The 24,462-nt window shown below is 40.4% G+C and overlaps 2 protein-coding genes across 2 annotated transcripts; one reads left to right on the top strand and one right to left on the bottom strand.

The window, feature by feature from the left end:
• The first annotated feature begins 2,219 nt into the window (after positions 1–2,219).
• mphosph6 (M-phase phosphoprotein 6) lies at positions 2,220–5,829 on the top strand. Its single transcript, XM_085780662.1, has 5 exons — positions 2,220–2,367; positions 3,415–3,527; positions 4,365–4,455; positions 4,557–4,660; positions 5,474–5,829. The coding sequence occupies exons 1-5, from the start codon at positions 2,320–2,322 to the stop codon at positions 5,640–5,642; spliced, it is 525 nt and encodes a 174-aa protein (XP_085636788.1). The 5' UTR covers positions 2,220–2,319; the 3' UTR covers positions 5,643–5,829.
• A 5,511-nt stretch (positions 5,830–11,340) lies between these two features.
• Positions 11,341–23,413, bottom strand: hsd17b2 (hydroxysteroid (17-beta) dehydrogenase 2). Its single transcript, XM_085780523.1, has 6 exons — positions 23,149–23,413; positions 18,993–19,206; positions 18,257–18,276; positions 17,604–17,789; positions 12,753–12,890; positions 11,341–11,741 (listed from the first exon to the last, which is right to left on the bottom strand). Exons 1-6 carry the CDS (start codon positions 23,411–23,413, stop codon positions 11,341–11,343), a joined length of 1,224 nt encoding a protein of 407 aa, XP_085636649.1.
• Between the last annotated feature and the right edge of the window lie 1,049 nt (positions 23,414–24,462).

Genomic DNA, 24,462 nt, shown 5'->3' with positions numbered 1-24,462 from the left:
CAATAAAAAAAGTTGTTCACAAAACAATCAAACCTGTCTTTCATAAATGCGTATTTCCCTGAAGGTGAATCACAGCTGCATCCAGATGAAAGCTTTCTGGCACCGAACCGAGGCGGCCATGTTGCATCGTGACCGTAGGTAACCACGGAAACGGCCTGTTAAAACTGTCACCACTGTGTAGTGTGAGGAAGGACGGAGGCACCGGTGTTGCATTCAGGTGCAGTCAGGCAGACGGCCGTCGGTAAACCAACCGGATGTCATTTTACTAAAACAATACCACATCACCATGACAACATGTTGTCAGGCCTGTATTGTTCTGCCTCGTGCCTGTTACACTGCAAAAACTCTAAATCTTACCAAGAATATTTGTCTTATTTCTAGTCAAAACAAATCTCATTCTACCTAAAATAAGACTCATCACATTAAAAGCAGCTTGTTTTTAGACACTTTTTACTTCTTTCAAGCAGATTTTCACTTGAAATAAGTAGAAAAATCTGATAGTGGAGCAAGTTTTTCTTTCTTATTACAAGAACAAAAAACTTCCTTTCACTGGCAGATTTTTCTACTTATTTCAAGTGAAAATTAGTTTGAAACAAGTGAAAATGATCTAAAAACAAGTTCATTTTTAGGTGATGAGTCTTATTTTAAGTGGAAAGAGATTAGTTTTGACTAGAAATAAGACATTTTGACAAGAAATAAGACAAATATTCTTGGAAAGATTTTGAGTTTTTGCAGTGTACCATGCAGCGTCTGTTGTCTGTCGGGGGGGGATTCCTACGTACTGTACCTTTAATAGGACCGGACGGTTGTTGTTGTGCAGACGGGAACTCAGCAGCAATCCCAATATAAAAAGACGTCATGACAGACAAATCATACAATAGAAGAACAATACGATGTGTGTGTGTGTGTGTGTGTGTGTGTTGTGCTGTGTCATGGTGCAGAGGAAGCTGCTGCTGCTCGTTGATCAACTCAAACTGTCTCAACATGTTTCAACACAATGACAACGAGGAACAGGAAGAAGAACTGATTGACTACACACTCACACACACACACACAGTTTGAACCTGTGTTGAACTCTGTCTTATTGTTTCTATGTAGAAATCAGTGAAGTGATTGAGTGTTTCTCTCTGATCATATATAGAGATAATATAATATTATCCTAATCAATAAATATTATCTAACGCTTCCTGTTTTCTGTCTTTGTTGTGTCGGCTCAGAAAATAAAGGAGATGAATCAGTCTGAATCATATAACCTCCCTCTCTATTAGAAAACATCTTTTGTATGTTTCATGCTTTTAATGACATTGTACATGAATTAACCTGTTTAAAATTCCACTAGATACAAAAATGTTAATGTTTTTGAGGCTAAAACTAAAGTATTAGAATTAGGCCATCCCATATTTTGACACCGTATGTAAGGATTCCTAATGTAGGCCTTTATATTTAGTATTATTTTGTACCGCAGTGAAGTTAGTTTTAAGTTGGATATTTGACAGACATTTGCTCCTACTCAACACATTAAAAACTCATAGAAAATATAAGATGTGTTTAAATACAATAACAACAGGTGTGTGTCATACAGCAGGCTTAGCTCTACCATCCTGTGTTGATTTGAGTCAACAGGTCACATGACCTGGGAGTTATTGAGCTCTAACGCTCAGATTTACTGTATAAAATATAGGCCTATTAAAATGTCATGTGACCTGTTGACTCTAAACTAACACAGGATGGTAGATCTAAGCCTCCTCTATGACACACACCTGTTGTTATTGTATTTGAACACATGTAGCCTAATATTTTATATGAATTTTTAAGTATTGAGAAGGAGCGAATGTCTGTCAAATATCCAACTTAAAACTAACTTCACTGTGGTTTATTTTGTAATTTATTGTCAAAATACAGTTGAATACTCACTCCCACTGACCATTTAACTGACATATTTCTCCTACGGTTTATATATTCTTAGAGGACTTCCTTCAGTGTAACTCAGCTCTGACACTGACAGCTTCAGTCCTACACTTCACCAGTCTCTCTCTGACTTCACTCAGTCGCCTGATAACTCACTTTTCACTGCAGCTTTCAACCGTGAACTATTATTACTGTATGTAAGAGCAGCTCCAGGCCGCAGGGGGCGGCAGAGAGAAGGAAGAGGAGGAAGAGGAAGCTCATCGATGAGGTCAGCGGTAGATTAGCCGGCCTGTTAGCTGTTAGCTGCTAACTGTTAGCTCCGCTCGGTGCTCGGCTGCTCCGGTCTGACTCGTGTTGTTGCTCCACGTTGAAAGAGACACAGAGAGACACGGGACAAACCGGGACAGAAACATGGACAAAGAGTCAGTGAGACTGTCCAAGAACCTGCTGCGCATGAAGGTAGGCGTGTGCGTGTGTGTGTGTGTGTGTGTGTGTGTTAGCTACAGAGCTAACTAACTGAGCTGCTGCTGCTGCTTCCTTCTCTGTCAACATGGGAATCGAACCCACGATCTTAATGTGAAGACAGCAACATGACCATCTGCTATAGAGGAGCTGTGGTCACATTAAAGCTCTACAGGGCAGGGATGTATGTAGATCTGGAGAAACGGTCCCACCAGGCCACAGGTAGTATCTCATTTAAAGGGAAACTTCACCCAAAATCAAAAATTCACCAGTTTACTCCCCGTCATGCCAAGGAAGGGTCTGGAGAACTTCCAGAGTCATCAAAACTCTGTAGGAGTTCCAGGGGGGGTCCAGCTGCCAATGGGTTTTCATATAATGGGGGCAGATAGAGTTCACTATTGATTGGTCCAAAACACACACTATGAAACATCCAGATAGCTCCATACTGCTCGTCCTGCTGACCCAAGTGCCCTGAATCCTGGTTGCAGCAGCAGCTCCCAGTGGCTGAGATGTTCCGTCCACTTCCAAAGTCTCTGGAGGAACTACGGAGTTGTTCTTGTTTCCGTTTATAAATGTAGGCAGCTGCTCCGGAGTTCTTCTGTTCGTTCGTCTTGATAAACCATGGATCATATAAACACAGAAGAAACATCTAGCAACAAACACTTCAATGCAAAATGTCTCGCAAAACTGCCAAACATTTGTATTCTGTAAAAAAAAAAGTAATAGCACACCGATCCAACACGTTTTGATATATAATTTGTCTTGGAACGAGTTCCAAAACGGAAACGGAAGTCAATTTTACAGAACTTCAAAATAAAAGTCCTGATGACTTTGGTTCAGATCAGTTAATTTGATTGAATGAATGTGTCAAAAACAATCAACTTCCTGTTTCCTGTTGGTCTGACATGTGACTGACCTGTGTGTGTGTGTGTGTGTGTGTGTGTGTGTGTGTGTGTGTGTGTGTGTGTGTGTGTGTGTGTGTGTGTGTGTGTGTGTGTGTGTGTGTGTGTGTGTGTGTGTGTGTGTGTGTGTCTCTGTGTGTAGTTCATGCAGCGAGGTCTGGATGCGGAGACCAAGAAGCAGCTGGAGGAGGACGAGAGGAGGATCATCAGTGACGAGCACTGGTACCTGGACCTGCCCGAGCTCGCTGCTAAAGAGTGAGTCAAGAAAACACTTTATTCACCTCTAGAGCAGCGCTTCTCTAACCTTTACATCAACGACCATAAACTGACACAAAGTGGAGAAGTATAGGAATGTTTTATACTGTTGGAAAATTGTAGATAGATAGATAGATAGATAGATAGATAGATAGATAGATAGATAGATAGATAGATAGATAGATAGATAGATAGATAGATAGGCTAAATACTTTATTAATCCCGAAGGAAATTCATCTGTCAGCTGCTCCAAACATTCTGAAAGAAAGTACTTAGCTAATGTAGACAGATGTAGCAATAATATAAAAGAATAAAATAAAATATAAAATATACCTATATACACATATACAAACTATCACCTATATATATGCATTAATATATATGTACACATATATACACACACACTCTCATATAAAAGAAATACAGTTCATAAAATGTCAGTTATATGTCAGTATATGTAAAATGTTGAATATTGATATGTGGAAAAAATGTTAATTAAAAAAAGATTGACACAAATTAGACCATGGACCCCCATTGGACAACATTTTGAAAACAAACATCAGAAATATACCAATATTTAATAAAGTTACTTTCTTAGTAAAATGTACGTTGACATTAGGGCCATTGGTGCGAACTTTTGGAAAAGTTTTTGTGCAATTTCTGGAAAAAAATGGTCAGATTTCTCAAAAAAAATCTTTTTTTTTTTAATCTAAAGAAAAAAAAGGGTAATATTTATTTTTAAAAAAGTATTAAAAATTTCTAGAAAAAAATGGTCAAATTTGTGTGATTGGCTGGTGTGTTTCCATGACGACATGTTGTTGTTGTGGTGGTTGTCAGGACTCTGGTGCTGGAGGAGAAGAGCTTCGTTCCCTGTGAGCAGCTCAACTTCGGACGCATCTCCTTCAGAGGCTTCAACCCCGACGTGGAGGTGGGTGTGTCTCCTCTGGGGGGGGGGGTCACGTGACCAGACCTGTGACATCATCAGCAGCAGCGTAACCGACGGCAACGTGTGTGTGTTTGTTTTATCAGAAACTGATGGCGCTGTTGAATCCCAAAGACGAAGAGGAGAAGGAGGAAGAGGAGGAGCAGAGCAGGATGAAGATGGACGTCACCGACGAGGAGATGGCGCTGAGGTACGGGTCCTCAGGAGGGACAAACTTTTATTTTATTTTTTCAAAACTTTATTTAGACGTTCCAATCACAGTCAGAACATTGACCGTGGACACAAAACACAACACAAACAGTCTGGCATCAAGAAGATAATAAACAAATACAGTATGAGACAGAAAGTGGATGAAGTGCAGAAGTCATTACATAAGTAACATAAACACAATAATACAATAAATGAAATAAAATAAAAAGAAGGAAGAAAAGGGCAGGAGATATTACATTTCTCCAAATATTTCTTCAATTATGTTAACAGTGTGTATACATTTTTTATTATCAATTCTTTTAATACATTCAAAGTAGTTCTTGAAATCAATTTCAAAAACAGGAAAGAAAGGTCGACCTTTGGAAAACTTGGTTTTATGTGGCCTAGATGTGGAATTTTGCAATTAGAATAATCAGATTAATTAAGTGTTGCATTTTCCTATCTTTATTATTATAGTATAACAGTATATCTTAGGATTTCAAATTAATTGGTATGTTGGAATGTGATGTGATGTAAGCTTCAATTTTTTCCCCCCCAAAAAAATTACATTCAAAAATAAGGTACCTAATCGTTTCCACTTGGGCATCACAAAATACACAATTAGCATCAATATTGACACAAATTTGTTAGTGGGGTAAATGTGATGTATCATTTTATATTGAACTTCTTTGATGTTATTGGAGATAACAAATGTATGTGGAAGGAGCCATGTTGTTTTCCAGTTAATGTCAGAGAAAGAGGAAGACCATACCTCTCCTGCTGATGTCACTTCCTGTCTCTCCTCCGTCTGCAGGTACGAGAGTCTGGTCGGCAGCATGAAGAAGAAGTTTGTGAAGAAACGCGACCGAGCGACGCTGGACCAAGACCAGAACCAGAACCAGAACCAGAACCAGAACCAGAACCAGAACCAGAACCAGGACTCCACAGAACCAAAGAGAGCTTTTCTGAAGCCACAGGACTGAACTCTGAGTTTTATACCTTCATCTTTGTGTAGTTTTTGTGTAGTTTTTGTGTAGTTTTTGCTGCGTGTGCGGCTGCAGCAGCGGCTCGTACAGATGAAGCTGAGTGGATGTTATACATCCTGTTTTTACCAATGAGACGCTGAGTTTTACAGAGTTTTACAGTGAGTCATTAAACGCACCTCAGTGTTCAGCGGTGTCATGTGTCAACTCATTGATCCAATAAAACCCACTAGATCGCTGGTAAAGGTACAATCCTGCAAGTTGTTGTTGTTGGATGGTTGGTCCAGGTGGTGGTGAGGGGGCGGGGCTTAGTTGTGACATCACAACTAGAGCTGCTTTATAATCACACTACACATTTACTACCTATACTACCTTTATACTGTAAGAAGCTTTAACACAAACATCTACCTTTATTTTGAAGGAACTTAAATACAAACGTCTACCTTTATTTTGAAGGAGCTTTAATACAAACATCTACCTTTATTTTGAAGGAACTTTAATACGAACATCTACCTTTATTTTGAAGGAACTTTAATACGAACATCTACCTTTATTTTGAAGGAACTTTAACACAAACATCTACCTTTATTTTGAAGGAACTTTAATACGAACATCTACCTTTATTTTGAAGGAACTTTAACACAAACGTCTACCTTTATTTTGAAGGAACTTTAATACAAACATCTACCTTTATTCTGAAGGAACTTTAACACAAACATCTACCTTTATTTTGAAGGAACTTTAATACGAACATCTACCTTTATTTTGAAGGAACTTTAACACAAACATCTACCTTTATTTTGAAGGAACTTTAATACGAACATCTACCTTTATTTTGAAGGAACTTTAACACAAACGTCTACCTTTATTTTGAAGGAACTTTAATACAAACATCTACCTTTATTCTGAAGGAACTTTAATACGAACATCTACCTTTATTTTGAAGGAACTTTAACACAAACATCTACCTTTATTTTGAAGGAACTTTAATACGAACATCTACCTTTATTTTGAAGGAACTTTAACACAAACATCTACCTTTATTTTGAAGGAACTTTAACACAAACGTCTACCTTTATTTTGAAGGAACTTTAATACAAACATCTACCTTTATTCTGAAGGAACTTTAACACAAACATCTACCTTTATTTTGAAGGAACTTTAATACGAACATCTACCTTTATTTTGAAGGAACTTTAACACAAACATCTACCTTTATTTTGAAGGAACTTTAATACGAACATCTACCTTTATTTTGAAGGAACTTTAACACAAACGTCTACCTTTATTTTGAAGGAACTTTAATACGAACATCTACCTTTATTCTGAAGGAACTTTAACACAAACATCTACCTTTATTTTGAAGGAACTTTAATACAAACATTTACCTTTATTCTGAAGGAACTTTAACACAAACATCTACCTTTATTTTGAAGGAACTTTAACACAAACATCTACCTTTATTTTGAAGGAACTTAAATACAAACGTCTACCTTTATTTTGAAGGAGCTTTAATACAAACATCTACCTTTATTTTGAAGGAACTTTAATACGAACATCTACCTTTATTTTGAAGGAACTTTAATACGAACATCTACCTTTATTTTGAAGGAACTTTAACACAAACATCTACCTTTATTTTGAAGGAACTTTAATACGAACATCTACCTTTATTTTGAAGGAACTTTAACACAAACGTCTACCTTTATTTTGAAGGAACTTTAATACAAACATCTACCTTTATTCTGAAGGAACTTTAACACAAACATCTACCTTTATTTTGAAGGAACTTTAATACGAACATCTACCTTTATTTTGAAGGAACTTTAACACAAACATCTACCTTTATTTTGAAGGAACTTTAATACGAACATCTACCTTTATTTTGAAGGAACTTTAACACAAACGTCTACCTTTATTTTGAAGGAACTTTAATACAAACATCTACCTTTATTCTGAAGGAACTTTAATACGAACATCTACCTTTATTTTGAAGGAACTTTAACACAAACATCTACCTTTATTTTGAAGGAACTTTAATACGAACATCTACCTTTATTTTGAAGGAACTTTAACACAAACATCTACCTTTATTTTGAAGGAACTTTAACACAAACGTCTACCTTTATTTTGAAGGAACTTTAATACAAACATCTACCTTTATTCTGAAGGAACTTTAACACAAACATCTACCTTTATTTTGAAGGAACTTTAACACAAACGTCTACCTTTATTTTGAAGGAACTTTAATACGAACATCTACCTTTATTCTGAAGGAACTTTAACACAAACATCTACCTTTATTTTGAAGGAACTTTAATACAAACATTTACCTTTATTCTGAAGGAACTTTAACACAAACATCTACCTTTATTTTGAAGGAACTTTAACACGAACATCTACCTTTATTTTGAAGGAACTTTAACACAAACATCTACCTTTATTTTGAAGGAACTTTAATACGAACATCTACCTTTATTTTGAAGGAACTTTAACACAAACATCTACCTTTATTTTGAAGGAACTTTAATACGAACATCTACCTTTATTTTGAAGGAACTTTAACACAAACATCTACCTTTATTTTGAAGGAACTTTAATACGAACATCTACCTTTATTTTGAAGGAACTTTAACACAAACGTCTACCTTTATTTTGAAGGAACTTTAATACAAACATCTACCTTTATTCTGAAGGAACTTTAACACAAACATCTACCTTTATTTTGAAGGAACTTTAATACGAACATCTACCTTTATTCTGAAGGAACTTTAACACAAACATCTACCTTTATTTTGAAGGAACTTTAATACGAACATCTACCTTTATTTTGAAGGAACTTTAACACAAACGTCTACCTTTATTTTGAAGGAACTTTAATACAAACATCTACCTTTATTCTGAAGGAACTTTAACACAAACATCTACCTTTATTTTGAAGGAACTTTAATACGAACATCTACCTTTATTTTGAAGGAACTTTAACACAAACATCTACCTTTATTTTGAAGGAACTTTAACACAAACGTCTACCTTTATTTTGAAGGAACTTTAATACAAACATCTACCTTTATTCTGAAGGAACTTTAACACAAACATCTACCTTTATTTTGAAGGAACTTTAATACGAACATCTACCTTTATTTTGAAGGAACTTTAACACAAACATCTACCTTTATTTTGAAGGAACTTTAATACGAACATCTACCTTTATTTTGAAGGAACTTTAACACAAACGTCTACCTTTATTTTGAAGGAACTTTAATACAAACATCTACCTTTATTCTGAAGGAACTTTAACACAAACATCTACCTTTATTTTGAAGGAACTTTAATACAAACATTTACCTTTATTCTGAAGGAACTTTAACACAAACATCTACCTTTATTTTGAAGGAACTTTAACACGAACATCTACCTTTATTTTGAAGGAACTTTAACACAAACATCTACCTTTATTTTGAAGGAACTTTAATACGAACATCTACCTTTATTTTGAAGGAACTTTAACACAAACATCTACCTTTATTTTGAAGGAACTTTAATACGAACATCTACCTTTATTTTGAAGGAACTTTAACACAAACATCTACCTTTATTCTGAAGGAACTTTAATACAAACGTCTACCTTTATTCTGAAGGAGCGTTCATACAAATGTATACTTTTATTTTGAAGGAACTTTAATACAAACATCTACCTTTATTCTGAAGGAGCTTTAACACAAACGTCTACCTTTATTCTGAAGGAACTTTAACACAAACATCTACCTTTATTCTGAAGGAGCTTTCATACAAAGGTAAACTTTTATTTTGAAGGAACTTTGATACAAACGTCTACCTTTATTCTGAAGGAGCTTTAAGACAAACTTCTACCTTTATTTTGAAGAAGCTTTAATACAATTGTATACTTTTATTTTGAAGGAGCTTTGATACAAACGTCTACCTTTATTTTGAAGGAGCTTTAACACAAACATCTACCTTTATTTTGAAGGAACTTTAATACAAACATCTACCTTTATTTTGAAGGAACTTTAACACAAACATCTACCTTTATTTTGAAGGAACTTTAATACGAACATCTACCTTTATTTTGAAGGAACTTTAACACAAACATCTACCTTTATTTTGAAGGAGCTTTGATACAAACGTCTACCTTTATTTTGAAGGAGCTTTAACACAAACATCTACCTTTATTTTGAAGGACCTTTAATACAAACATCTACCTTTATTTTGAAGGAACTTTAATACAAACATCTACTTTTATTTTGAAGGAGCTTTGATACAAACATCTACCTTTATTCTGAAGGAGCTTTAACACAAACATCTACCTTTATTCTGAAGGAGCTTTAACACAAACATCTACATTTATTTTGAAGGAACTTTAATACAAACATCTACCTTTATTCTGAAGGAGCGTTCATACAAATATCGACTTTTATTTTGAAGGAGCTTTGATACAAACATCTACCTTTATTCTGAAGGAGCTTTAACACAAACATCTACCTTTATTCTGAAGGAGCTTTAACACAAAAATCTACCTTTATTTTGAAGGAGCTTTAACACAAACATCTACCTTTATTTTGACGGAGCTTTCATACAAATGTAAAATTTTATTCTGAAGGCGCTTTAATACAAACATCTACTTTTATTCTGAAGGAGCTTTAATACAAACGTTTACCTTTATTCTGAAGGAACTTTAACACAAACATCTACCTTTATTCTGAAGGAACTTTAACACAAACATCTACCTTTATTTTGAAGGAGCTTTAATACAAACATCTACCTTTATTCTGAAGGAGCTTTAATACAAATGTATAACTTTATTCTGAAGGAACTTTAATACAAACATCTACCTTTATTCTGAAGGAGCTTTCATACAAACATCTACCTTTATTCTGAAGGAGCTTTCATACAAACATCTACCTTTATTCTGAAGGAGCTTTCATACAAACATCTACCTTTATTCTGAAGGAACTTTAACACAAACATCTACCTTTATTTTGAAGGAGCTTTAATACAAACATCTACCTTTATTCTGAAGGAGCTTTAATACAAATGTATAACTTTATTCTGAAGGAACTTTAACACAAACATCTACCTTTATTTTGAAGGAACTTTGATACAAACATCTACCTTTATTCTGAAGCAAGTTTAATACAATCGTCTACCTTTATTTTGAAGGAGCTTTAAGACAAACTTCTACCTTTATTTTGAAGGAGCTTTAACACAAACGTCTACCTTTATTCTGAAGGAACTTTAATACAAACATCGACTTTTATTTTGAGGGAACTTTAATACAAACATCTACCTTTATTCTGAAGGAACTTTAATACAAACATTGACTTTTATTCTGAAGGAACTTTAATACAAACATTGACTTTTATTCTGAAGGAACTTTAATACAATCGTATACTTTTATTTTGAAGGAACTTTAATACAAACATCTACCTTTATTCTGAAGGAGCTTTAATACAAACATTGACTTTTATTCTGAAGGAACTTTAATACAATCGTATACTTTTATTTTGAAGGAACTTTAATACAAACATCTACATTTATTTTGAAGGAGCTTTAATACAAACATCTACCTTTATTCTGAAGGAGCTTTAAAGACATCAACTCCTTTAAAAACAACCTTTATTGTGAAATTCAGCTGTGTTGACCGTTAGCGTGTTAGCGTAGCAGCAGCAGCTCTGAGTCACATGATGGATGACATCACAGTTTGACCTTTGGGGGCCGTAGAGTTGCCCGTGGCCCCCCTGGGTCCCGGGGGGGCGTGTCCCTGTCCCTCTCTGTCCTTCAGGGCGGCGGTGATGATGGCGGTGAAGGCGGCGGCGGGGCAGAGCCGGTGCAGCAGCGGCAGCAGTTGCCCCATGGCGCCGGGGCAGTAGAGCGCCCGCGGCCGCGGCGCCAGCAGAGCGCGGGTCAGGGCGTCCAGCACCGGGGACAGGTCCGCCGCCGACTGACGGGACATCTGGGACAGAGCGCCGGGCAGCGACAGGATGTACGCCTCGCCGTAGTCCTCTCTGGTCTCCATGGAGACGGCCGCCAGGAGCTCGTCTCTATGGCGACGGATGTCCTCGCTGGTCCCAAAGATGCCTGAGAGGACGAGACAGAGGTGATGACATCATCCAAATAGTACACATGCTTTCGAAAAAGCTCTACAAGAATATTATTTAAAAATGAACTTCCATTAATCGTGATTAGGTACTTGATACTTGATATAAATATATGGGTATTATAAATATATGGGTTAGTGTATTATATATTATTATTATTATAGTATTATATAGATAGTGGTTATAGTAGAGTCAATTAATTATTTGTGGAGTGTGAATGTGAGACGAGAGTTTCTCTATATTTATCTACTTTTTCATGTCACTATATCACCGTTTAGACTAATCTGATGTTTGTAAAGTCTATAAAACCAATGATTGGACAAACATTACTATTTCTGTGTGCACATTTTTGTAATTAGTCATGGTTATCATAGATTAGCCGGGCTAACGGTTAGCTACCTGTTTAACTTTAATAACTCAGTGACTCAATAAACGCTCCATGAAAAAATATTTTCTCCAGCGGATATCTGAGTTCCAACATGACTGAGCTAACTGGAGTAGTTTCATGTGGTGTCCCACAACGGGAGGGTTTTAACAGCTGACGTCCTGCTGTTAGCTTAGCTACCGCTGTTAGCTTAGCTACCGTTAGCTTAGCTACCGTTAGCTTAGCTACCGTTAGCTGTCCCTGTCAGCTGAGCCACTGATACTTTCTAGACACTGTGATTCCCCCAAACTGAATAAATACAACACATAGCAACACAAAACACACACACAGAAATAGTAATGTTTCTTCAATCATTTCAGATTTGTCTAAACGGTGATAGGGCCTGAAAAATATGAGATATAGCTAAACTCTCGTTCGTTACTATTGATCTCATTCACATTACAGCTGGTTTTCTACCAGGAAGTAGAATGTAAACAACAAGGAGATTCGGTCTATTCTTTTAGTCCCTTCCCAAAGATGCCTGAGAGGACGGAGACAGAGGTGAGTGATGACATCATCCAGGTGGGACTGACGCCTGGATGATGTCATTAGCGAGGCCACACCCACCTGTCCTGAAGCCGGTTGGTTGGATCACGGACACGTCGACGCCCCACGCCGCCGCCTCCATCCGCAGAACCTCCGAGTACCGAGTCAGCGCCGCTTTGGACGCCGCGTAGCCGGAGAACCGAGGCATCGGCACCGCACCTGCAGCAGAACCAGAACCAGAACCAGAACCAGAACCAGAACCAGAGTCAGAGTCAGAACCAGAGTCAGAACCAGAGTCAGAACCAGAGTCAGAACCAGAACCAGAGTCAGAACCAGAACCAGAACCAGAACCAGAACCAGAACCAGAACCAGAACCAGAGTCAGAACCAGAGTCAGAGTCAGAACCAGAACCAGAACCAGAACCAGAGTCAGAACCAGAACCAGAGTCAGAACCAGAGTCAGAACCAGAACCAGAACCAGAACCAGAACCAGAGTCAGAACCAGAACCAGAACCAGAACCAGAACCAGAACCAGAACCAGAACCAGGGTATTATGAGATTTTAGAACACAGCTCTCTTGAAATAACCAGGCTTCTGATTTTAAATCACACAATATTCTGGTGTTATTTTCTTTCTCGAATAGACCACCGCTGACGGACCGTTGCTAAGGGACTCCATAGCAACGGCCGACTGAGGAGCAATCACATCATCATCAGTGATAGTTTACCTGCGTTTAATGACGACTCATTAAAACTAGCTTGGACTAATAGTGAGTTAGAGATAAGTCCGACATCTAACTTGTTACAAGGAGAGTGAGGCTCCTTCCCCACATCGCTGCAGGAAACCAAACCTTGTGTTTCAGAGCCTCATGTACCGCGGTGTCACAGACTCTCTTAGAATAAATGACTCTTCTAACTTGTCTACAAGGAGAGGACGATCCTGCTGAAACCGAACCCCGTTAACACTTTAAAGCCTCTAATTTCTTTGTTATATGACGAAACTCGACTTCTCCTCTGATCAACGTGTATGGTAATCGTGCACTGCACTCCGCACAGATTGATTATCAAAGGCTTCAAATGCACCTAAACTGTGAAACAGTGGACGTGACCGATCTGCTTGTTTTCGATGACAAGCACTACACATTGATTAAGCGTTGTATGTTTGATCAACGTTATGTTTCAAATTAATCGATCTACATCGTAAACCGAGTTCAAAGCTTCAAAGCACCGGGAGGATAAACCCAGAAACAGGTTGTAAGGACTACCCTCGGTCTTATCTTGCAATCAGGTTTCCATACAAAAAATTGATGAAACATTGGATTTTTGATCCTCCAGTATGTTTCAACATTTAATTATTACTCGTAAACCTGGGTGTGTCTCACGTAATGATCGTCAGACAGGGGTGACATCAGGAACCCCTCGCTTCACGTGAGAGATGCCATAAAACCTCCAGATTTTTTTCTCGTGTTTTATTTCTCCCATAACAACCTCCGAACTATACGGCATCACAATTTACACTCTGACGGAAGGTGTGTATTGCTCAATTTTCTGTCAATTGACAACATCGTTAGAGGGAAATGCCAAAAAACTCCAGATTGTTTCTCTTTCCTACACTCCAAACCCACAATTTACACTCTACACACATTGTTTTTTTCCAAGATTTCAGTTAGAACAAACTTGTTCTGTCTCCACAATGTCTCAAAGATTATCAGAACCTACAAGTGCGGAATTTCAAGCCTCTAAGTGCGGCCACGTCTGTCTCTGCTCCTCATTGACTCCAATACAAAGATGAGAGAGTTTTGGACTGTTTGAACCGCGCCATGTTGGATTCTACTTTCCATATTTGGAGCGGTGCGGCGGTTAGCCGGCTGAGGCCCCGCCCACTGGCCTCGAAGCAGCGGTCTCCGGACCTGTCACTCAACGTTTCCGCGCCCTAATTGGCCAGAATTTAAACCTAACTAGAAAATTTTCCATCCTCTGGGAAAGGTTTTGGAATTGGCCACTGGAGCTACTCAACTACTGCGTGTTGTGCCAGTCGTCTGTCAACGCATTGAATCAAACTCCAACGAGCTTAAGGTCAAGAAGAAACACAGAGCTGATCAGACAGACAACATGATCATCTTTCTATAAAGCACTGATATGGAGGAAAGCTGTAACCACATTTAGGGTTTACCTGTGTGTGTGTGATCCTGTGTGTGTGTGTTTAGGTGTGTGTTGTGTGTGTGTGTTGGGTGTGTGTTGGGTGTGTGTGTGTGTGTGTGTGTAACTGTATTCACAATGAAAGCTGGCACGTCCTAGAGTCAGTGTGTGTTGTTGTTGTACTGACTGAACACATAGTTTAGTTAGTAGCTGCATCCTGTGGCGTCTGATTTAGCTGTGTCTGTGTTTATAAACATTTAAAAACGAGCGCCAGTGGATTGTTATAATGAAGTTTAACAGCTCTGGCCTGTAGGATCAAAAGAGGTTACCAACCACGGCGATAGGGCCCCCAAGCAAGGCTGAGACAGACCAGACAGAAACGTGGGAGAAAAAGAGCATTTTTCCATGTATCTGCCTCTAAAAACTTAACCGGTACTCACATTATAGGTCTATTAGCATTGACAAAACGGTAACTCGCTATCAGAACCAAAACATCAGATCAAACAACGATGCTCTAAGGACTTAATGAGAATAAATTATTTCGTACATTGGTGTTTCGTGTATACTCTAACCGTAAATATTATTGGTGCGACGCTTGGCAGTTTTTAAAACATCAGAGGCCGTTCTGCTCCTCTCCGCAGCAAAAATATTTGTATTGGACTCAATGAGGAGCGATGAACAGACACGTGGCCGCACTCCCCCAACCGACACGCTGCAAAAACTCAGTAGGCTGATTCTGTCAATTCTGTAAAGTCTCTCTGCTATATTTTGAAGCACATGACATGAGAGATAACTAGTTTGTCTGACAAAATTCTAAAAAATTATGTCTGTAGATTGGGTAAATTGGTGGTCCAGTGTGGCATGATTGGCAATGTATCCAGAATAATTACAGAAGTGTTCTCTCACCGCTACTCGCCCACTCTATCCGATGATGTTCACCGGCACTTCTGACACGAAACATTTCCATGCAATACACACCCATTATTAACTCATCAATAAGTTCTGTCTCCAAAAATGATCATAGGTCATTGATCAGGAGGGATTGGTCTCAAAAACTATATGACCTATGTCACCGAAACGTGGGAGTAACGGTAGTACTACACAATAACACAAGACTTTGTCATACGCTAACTGTTTAAATTTTAATGGGAAGTCTCGCTAGGTGGAAAGTAATGCCTGAGCAGTAAACGATTTGTTAAAACTCCCATGATATTAGTCTTTTTCGCCTCTTTTGTTTTCGCCCAGACCTTCCCATTGACTTAACATGCAAAATTTTTGCGCAATGTTTTTTTTCGCGACTACGTCGAGAAATATTCGTCGCGAAAAACTGTTCAAGACTGATGAAAAAGTAATAGCACACCGATCCCGATCAAGACGCACGTTTTGATATATTAATTATGTCCTGCAACGCTTCGTTTGCAGGACTAAGTTGCAGACACGAAATCTGGCCGTAATCGAAATCGGCCGAAGTGTAAAAATAATAAGAAGAAAAAATCCACGACAATAACAGTATGCCACGGTGCGATTAGCCTGCGGCCCTAATGAACAGTAAAACGGTAGAGTTTTAAAACCCCCTCAGAGTGTGTGTGGGGGAGAGAACTAACAATCGATTGAGACCAAAAAAAATTAAAGCAGATAACAGCGCGTGCAAATTAACAGCGGCAAGCACGGCCGTTGTTCGGGCCTAATTCTGCCGTTCAAGGCAGGCTTTATGAAACACGTAAGTTACAGCTTCAAGTCAACACTACGACACTTGGTAGCGTTCACCAGTAACCCGTAACTCGTGTTTTTATTTGTTAACCGTCTTTGTCTGTGAAAGTTCTGTACCTATAGACGTTTCCACTCGTTAACTTCCGACCACCGTGAACTCGACCAGATCGAACTGGTAGACTTCACAGGAAGGAGAAAACGACAAAGTAAGTACATTATTACCTTGAACGCAAGAGTAGACCATGATGATTAGAAAACAAAAAAGAAAAAACCCCAAAACAAAGACAATAAAAACAAAGACAAAAAAAACTTAATACAAAAAAAATCATAACGAAAAATCCCACCCTGATTACGACCCCCGCCTGGTCAGCTTCACAATGTCCTTGCTACGTCACCACTTTCAGACCCTTGGCTACACACACCCTTCAGCACTCTCCTCCCCCTCATTGCCGATTAAAACTCTCCTCTCCCCTCATTTGATAACACTACACTGGACCCACAAGGAAAAATTTCTCCCTCGGGTTACAGCAGAGGCAGAGTGGACGGAGAGACTCCTGTTAAGGCTGAAAGACTTACTTAAGTGTATTTGCTGACTGGAAAAAGGTAGGAACACTAATTAGGGACTTATATTAACCAAAAAAACAATCCACTGATATCTGCTTTAAATGTACCACAGGATGTAAATATTGTTTTTTTAAGCTGTAAAGTCCCCTTTTTTAAACATGGGGGTCTATGGAGAATGCTGCTTTCTGACACCAGCCCCCAGAGGAAGAAGAGGGGATTGCAGTTTGTTGAACGAGGAAGTGACTTCACTTCTCAGACCCACAACTGCCCCCTTGGCAGTAGCAGAGAGACACCAGGACGTGGAAGAGCTGAAGGCTGTGGCCAACAATGACGAAGAGGCCGGGGACAAAGCACTCAGGTACAGGGCAAGAGGAGAAGAAGAAGGCAGATAGCAGAAATAGCACCACCTGGTGGAGGAGAGACAGAAGTAGAACCAGCAGAACCAGAGTCAGAACCACCCGTGTCCCCGTCACAGGTGGTTCTGTCCGGTCCGGTCCGGTCCGGTCCGGTCCGGTCGGTACCTGCCAGACTGGACACGTTGACGATGCGTCCTCTGCAGCGTCTCAGCAGAGGGAGGAACAGCTGACACAGGTGAACAGCCGACAGGAAGTTCACCTCCATGCAGCGCCGGCTCGCCGCCAGGGGGAGGAGCTCCGCGTCCGCCGGACAGTGGAGCACGCCGGCGTTGTTCACCAGCCCCCACAGACCTGTCGGTCGCCGCCACGGTTACCATGGTTACAGCATCGCTCAGTTTCAGTTTAATTCATTGACAAGGAACAATGTACATTAATACAACATTGTAAAAAACAAATGTAAATGCACCCGAGTTAGATAAAAAAGCTAATTTTCATCACCAGTCCCTCTGCCTGATGGTAAAAGGCAACCTTATAAGACATATTAATAAATATACATTTGTAAGACAATACACACATTTGCGATGGCACCAAAAGACCAAAGACACATTCAGTTCACATTAATAAATATACATTTGTGAGGCCATAACACATGTTTGTGATGGCACAAGGTAGTTAGTGCTCATAATATAATTAGTTCTTAGTGCTGCCGTCATAGGGCTTCAGCAATATATAGTATTAAGGAACAGGATTCATTAAACCAATCACTATAACTATCTGGTTACTACATATAGGAAGATACATGACAGAATACTGAATGCCTGTACTAACTATCTGGTTACTACATATGGGAAAATACGTGACAAATACTGAATGGACGACATAGTTAGTGCTCACTAGAGCACTGGAAAAGAGAGTAAGGACACCACCATTGACTCCCGTGGTAAGGGTTTAAGGGTTTAAGGGTTTAAGGGTTTAAGGGTTTAAGGGTTTAAGGTTTTGCCCCCTATGGCAGGATATGGTATGGGTAGGCAAAAGCGCCCAGAAAGACCCATTCACTCCAATTTAATGTATTGTTGTCGCTCTCACTTGTTGAAAATTTGATGAAAACTCCGTGTTTTTTGTTTTTAGGTGTCTTGGTCATATCAAATTATACTTACAAAATACAAAATGTAGATTGAAACATTCATGTAGAAAACTGTTTTTTTTACTCTCCTATGTGTTAATATTTATCTGTAAAGGATCCTCAATGATGCTATTAACGTGGTGTGGTTAATATTTATCTGTAAAGATCCTCAATATGCTATAACGGGTGAGCTATATATTCCTTAAAGTAATGTGAAAACCACCACACTGCACGCCATTCACACTCAATGCAAAGCAGAATGTCAGTTCTTTATTCTCTCCACCAGGAGGCGTCTGCCATTGGAGACATTGCGATTTGCACGAGCTGTCACTGTTACAGACTCTCTGGTTAACATGTTTGTTGCGTTCACATGTTTTACAGAAGTTTGTCTCACCTTAACAGTGCCCAACACCTCACCTGCGAAGTCCCACCTGAGCGACTGTCGTGCGGTGCACTGCTTCCCTACCTTGGGGGGGGGGGACAGCGCGTCCGTCACGTCCAGCTGCAGCACCTGCAGGTTGTCTGGTCCTCGCTGTCTGAGCCGCTGAGCTCCGCCCCCGTTCACGTCCAGAACACCTGCAAACACCTGGACCCCCCGCTGGGCCAGCTGCTGAGCCAGGCCCAGGCCGAAGCCCGAGTCACAGCCTCAGGGGGGAGACAGAGGTCATTATGTCATCACATCATTACCCTGACAACGATAACAACCACTTCATGACGTCATCACATGACATCACACTCAGGGACCGCACCTGACTGTGTCTCAGGTGTGTTCACGTTTTAATGTGTCCCCGAGTAATTGGCTCAGGTGAATTGACCTCTGGCTAAGCCCCGCCCCCTCCGCTCACTGGGACAGTCAACATTCGGTGACAGTTGCTATGGCAACAGCTGTCACCGGTAGAGAACAATTTCAACAGGAGAAACAAAAGATTAAATATCATGTTGAAGTCACCAAAAACTTCACTTTAACTTTACACGCTAATGGCTGTCAATTGCCGCTAAATTCTTTATAGCCTGTCCCTCGGAGGTTTTTACATTAGACTTAGCAGTAATCAAGCGTGACTTTTATGCTAGATGTGATTCTGGCTATCATCTAAACTAATCATCAGACATATATGTTGCCACAAATACTTTGTTGACCTAACTTAGAACAAGATGTAAACATCCTTGTTAAGTTTAACCAGGTGAGTTGGTGTTGTGGTCTACTAGCATAACTGGATCCAGAGCATATGACACTTCTCTTGTTTGAGGAATGGTAGGCTTGGAAAAAGGTTTAAAAAAATCCCCCCGTGGCCCTCAGTAAATCAGGAAAAAATAAATTATAATATAAACACAGCTATGTCAAGTTTGCATGTACCCCATGAGGAACACCGGCTGACCATGTTCTTAAACTTAGAATGTCAAGAAAAAACATATAAAAACCAATTAAAACTGACTAACTCAGGCAATTGCATATCTCAATGCGGACGATGGGAAGCATGAGAAGAGTCCCAGTGTATGGGCTAGCTATGCGCACTGTGATTGGCTCATCGTGTTTGGGGGCGGGGCTTAGCCAGAGGTCAATTGAGTCTCAGGTGAGTCTCAGGTCACCTGTGCTGCAGTCTCAGGTGTGTTTGTCGTTATCTCTGATCTCCAGCTCGGTCCTGTTTTACCTGTCAGAGCTGCTCGCTGACTTCATCGTGTCTCAGATGAAACAACAACACAGAGCAACAACAACAAAACAACAAGCCTGACCTCTGACACATCTGACCGCTCATCACATCTGTTCACACTGTTAGCAGCCAGGCCTAACAAGCTTGCACTTGAATTCCTGTTCCTCTGTGACATCACACCGACGCTGCATTAGTAACAGTTACCGTGGTGATGTGACCTCGCTAACTCCCTGATCAGAGTCTGTACATAGATGTAAACACGTAGATGCTTCCTCTGACGCCGCTGCCCATTGGAACGGACCGTCGTCACCGCCGCCATCTTGGGGGGGAGGAAGTGTGCGTTTTGTTATGTTTTGTTTTACCTCGTACTGTCTGCCGTTGGTGACATGCATGACGTCATCTGTGTTTTTACCATCGATATTATACAAGGAACTCCCCCTCAAGAAGGGCGGGCCTGTTATGACCGAGCCTGACAAAAGCCCAAAAAAAATAGAACACAAAATGCGGCATCTAAGGCTACGTGTAAATAAGAGAGCCGAAGTGGAAGGCAGTCCGACATACTGGACCTCAACTCTGAAAAAGTCTCCATGTGAGTGAACGACAGTCCAAGTTTTATTTCGTGATCCGATTGAATTGGCTCTATGCACAGCTCCACCACTTCCTGAATTTAAGGCAGGTCCTTCATTTCCTGTCTTAGCCTACATTCAGTGTTGTGCTAGTTACTGAAAAATAGTAACTAGTTACAGTTACTAGTTACTTCATTAAAAAAGTAACTCAGTTAGTAACTCAGTTACTTAAACCAAAAAGTAATGCGTTACTGAAAAAGTAACTTTTTTCGTTACTATTAAATCAGTTTTTTTTCCATTGCTCCCCATTAAATAATGGTTGATTGTATCCCCCTCTAACTGGCCCAGTCATGCCTCAGTCTTCATGAGCGTGTTTTTGATTTCAGGTTTGAATTACGTGGGGACGCTAAAAACGGCGTGCCGCAAAGATTCTTTGTTTTTTTCACAGTGTCACATTGCGCTCTGTCTTTCTTTCAATTCAATTTTGAAACTTTATTGATCGCTAGTATTTTAGGGGGACGTGTTGCAGTCTGTAAAAAACCTCCACCCAGAAGGAACGGAGTAACGCAAGCGTCTGGTAAACAGTAAACGGAGTGATCTGATTTTAAAAACAACTACCGTTAACGTTATTAGTTAATGATTAATGATAACGGGCGTTACTAAGTAACGGCGTTTACTAATGAACCGCGTTACACCTCTCACAGGCTTTACATTATTGGACAACCTCTGAATTAATACCAGGTGTGTCCTGACCATTGTGACCAGCGCAGAAATGAAGGACGCTCCTTAAATTCAGAATGGTGGAGAGTGTGGACTGTGCAAGAGACCCATTGCGCCAGACCAAAAAAATACGTCCCTCTACCTTTGTAAACGATCACGTTTCATGAAGATAAACCAGCCGTTTGTCAGAAAACGGCAACAGAAGAAGGATTATTAAGTGTAAGACGCTCTAGGACTACAAGATCTTGTGCTCCACTCAAAAATACGTCACCAACTACAAGGACGACACGAAAGGAAGGACCCCATGTGACGCCATGGTGACGTCACTAGACGCCACCTGTAGTCTTTTCCTGGTTTACGGACCTCGTCTGAGTGTTTATTCTACAAAAAGTTTTTACAACAACAAACTGCTGGTTTCTCCTTCATGAAACGTGATGTTTTTTTAACAGAGAGACAGATTTTATGCTCAAGACACAATTCAATCGATCACCAAAATAAAACGTTTGACTCCCTTCACCATTATGGAGACTGTGCATTCGGAGTTGAGTTTCCCATTGGTGAGCCGGTTACTCTTCTCGCATGCTTCCGCTCATTCTATAACGTGGAAGGTCGGTGGTCTCGATTCCCAGCTTCCTCTCGGTGGAGTCCCCCGCATGTGTCGAAGCTCCATGGGCCGGGATCGAACCCACACCTGCCCTCTTGGAGTTGTCATCGGATGTGTGAAATGTTGTGAATGATGTTCAACTGAACCCACACATGCCCACTGATTGTCATCGATTTGAACAGTGCCTGAATATGTGTTCCCAAGCCGTCTGTGTGAACCAGTCTGTATGAAGTGTTTAAAGGTGCGACCATGCACCATTACTATTTTCGTGGTGTTTAAAATGTGGAATAGACATATGAGATAGAAAAATGTGCAATAACTAAAACAATTTTTAAAATAGGCGTGCTGGCAATGTTAGAGCGTCTGGCACCCCAATGTATAAGGGGCGTTGCAAGTCCTTGCTGCTGGGCCGCCCCAGTGTCGAGTCCTTGCTGCAGTCGGCCCCGGGTTCGAGTCACGTTCGGGCTCGTCATTCCCTACTGCGTGTCTCCCTCCCCGTTCTCTCTGTCTCAACGTGGCCTCCCCGTTTCCATAAGTCATAAACTTGTGCCCCAAAAATGTCCAAAAGGCTTTAATGCCCCCAAAAAATATACTTTAAAAAAAAACACTTTAAAAGTATGATACAAACAACACTCTTGACATTGACGTATAAAAGAACTGGACAGCTAATTTATTACTCTGTTTATTATAATCCGTCTTATTTATAATCATGGCTAATTCATATTAAAGCAACATGTTTTTATAATCTTAGGAATTGTATGAACGAACTACAGATGTATGACATGAATCACAATGTGGCGGGGGGGCTGAACTTGATCAGCTTTGCTTCCTTCCGCCCCTTCTATTCTCAAACTTGCACAGTTTCATTATTGTTTTGTTTCTTGTTACATAGATTGTTTGTCTTTTAATGTGCTTGTTTCAGACAAATAAAAATCAAATCAAATCAAATCAAATTACATTGTAAAGCGCTTTGAGTGGTCCAAGTGACTAGAAAAGTGCTGTATAAGTGCAGGACCATTTACCGTTTAGTGTGTTATGTGTGTCTCACCTGTGATCAGCACGGCCCTGCCCTCCCCCGGCAGCAGCTCCTCCTCTCTCCTCTTCACACAGACGAGGCCGAGGCAGCAGCAGCAGAGGAAGAAGGCGACCCCCCCCAGCGAGGCCAGCGAGGCCCCCAGCCCCCCCAGCCCCAACCCCAACCCCCCACCGAGGCCCCAGCTCAGAGAGACGACCACAAGCGCCTGCAGCACTAGCTGAAGCAGCAGCCCACGATAAAGTGCGACTCTGCAGCAAGCAACCCTCAACACGTCCATGCCCCAATCATTGCCCCGCCACTGACTGCTGCACCGGCCCAACCCTCACAGTATCCACATCAACTGACCACAGCCCCCCCTCTAGACACACTAGTCCACAGCCCTCTGAGCCCACAGACACTGAACACACCTCATGTCCAAAAGGCCCCCCGCCCACTGACACACCTGTCCACAGGCCCCGCCCACAGACACGTACACACCTGGTCAGAGTATCTCAGCCGCCTCTGAAACCTGTTGGTTGTGACACACAGATAAAGATCTGGAAACAGTTTCTGGAGAAACTCTGAGCAGATTCATCCTGATAACTAATCAATAACAAATCATTAGTACCGAACGACAGGGCTGCAGCTATTGATTCATTATTACAGTAAAAGGTGTTCAAATAGTTCAAATACACAATCCAACAACTCCACAACGCTCTGGTGGACAAGTTGTGAGCTGCACATTCACCACGCTATGAGATAATAACACAACGTTACCACACAGAGTCGTTTGTAAAGGAAAGACCATGAGACAGTGATGAAAAACTGTCCCCCTGCAACGCGCCATCACGCGCATACATCGTTTTTGCATGAATTTCCCTCATAAAACAACTCTGTGTGGTAACTCGTTTGTGTTTTATTATCTCTTAGTGTGGTGAATGTGCACGCACAACTTGTCCACCCAGAGCGTTGTGGAGTTTGTTGGATTGTGTATTTGATGAGTTTGATGAAAAACCAAGAAATCCCATAATGAAGACCACCGTAGCGTTAGCTCATTCAAGTCAATCATCAATTTGTTTATTTCGGCATGTCATTTTAAATCATGTCATACATCCGATAAGGGATAAGCGGAGAAGCATCATCACACTTCTATCATCAAATATACAATACATGGCCGAAAGGAAAAGCGGGAGAAGCAAAAGCCTTTTTATTCTTTTAAGGTTCCCCCCCCCCCCCCCCGCCCCCCATTACCCACAGGAAATGAATATTTGTCTTACATAGCTCTGAGGCAGCGCACAGGCTCGCTCCGCCCGTTCTAAAAACAGCTTGCTACACCGCCAGAATTTT

This window comes from Trachurus japonicus, chromosome 6, assembly GCF_045865225.1.
Source record: "Trachurus japonicus isolate A0001 chromosome 6, Traja_1.0".
Lineage (NCBI taxonomy): Eukaryota > Metazoa > Chordata > Actinopteri > Carangiformes > Carangidae > Trachurus > Trachurus japonicus.
Note: the sequence above shows the minus strand (reverse complement) of the source record. Positions and strands in the feature narration are given on the sequence as shown.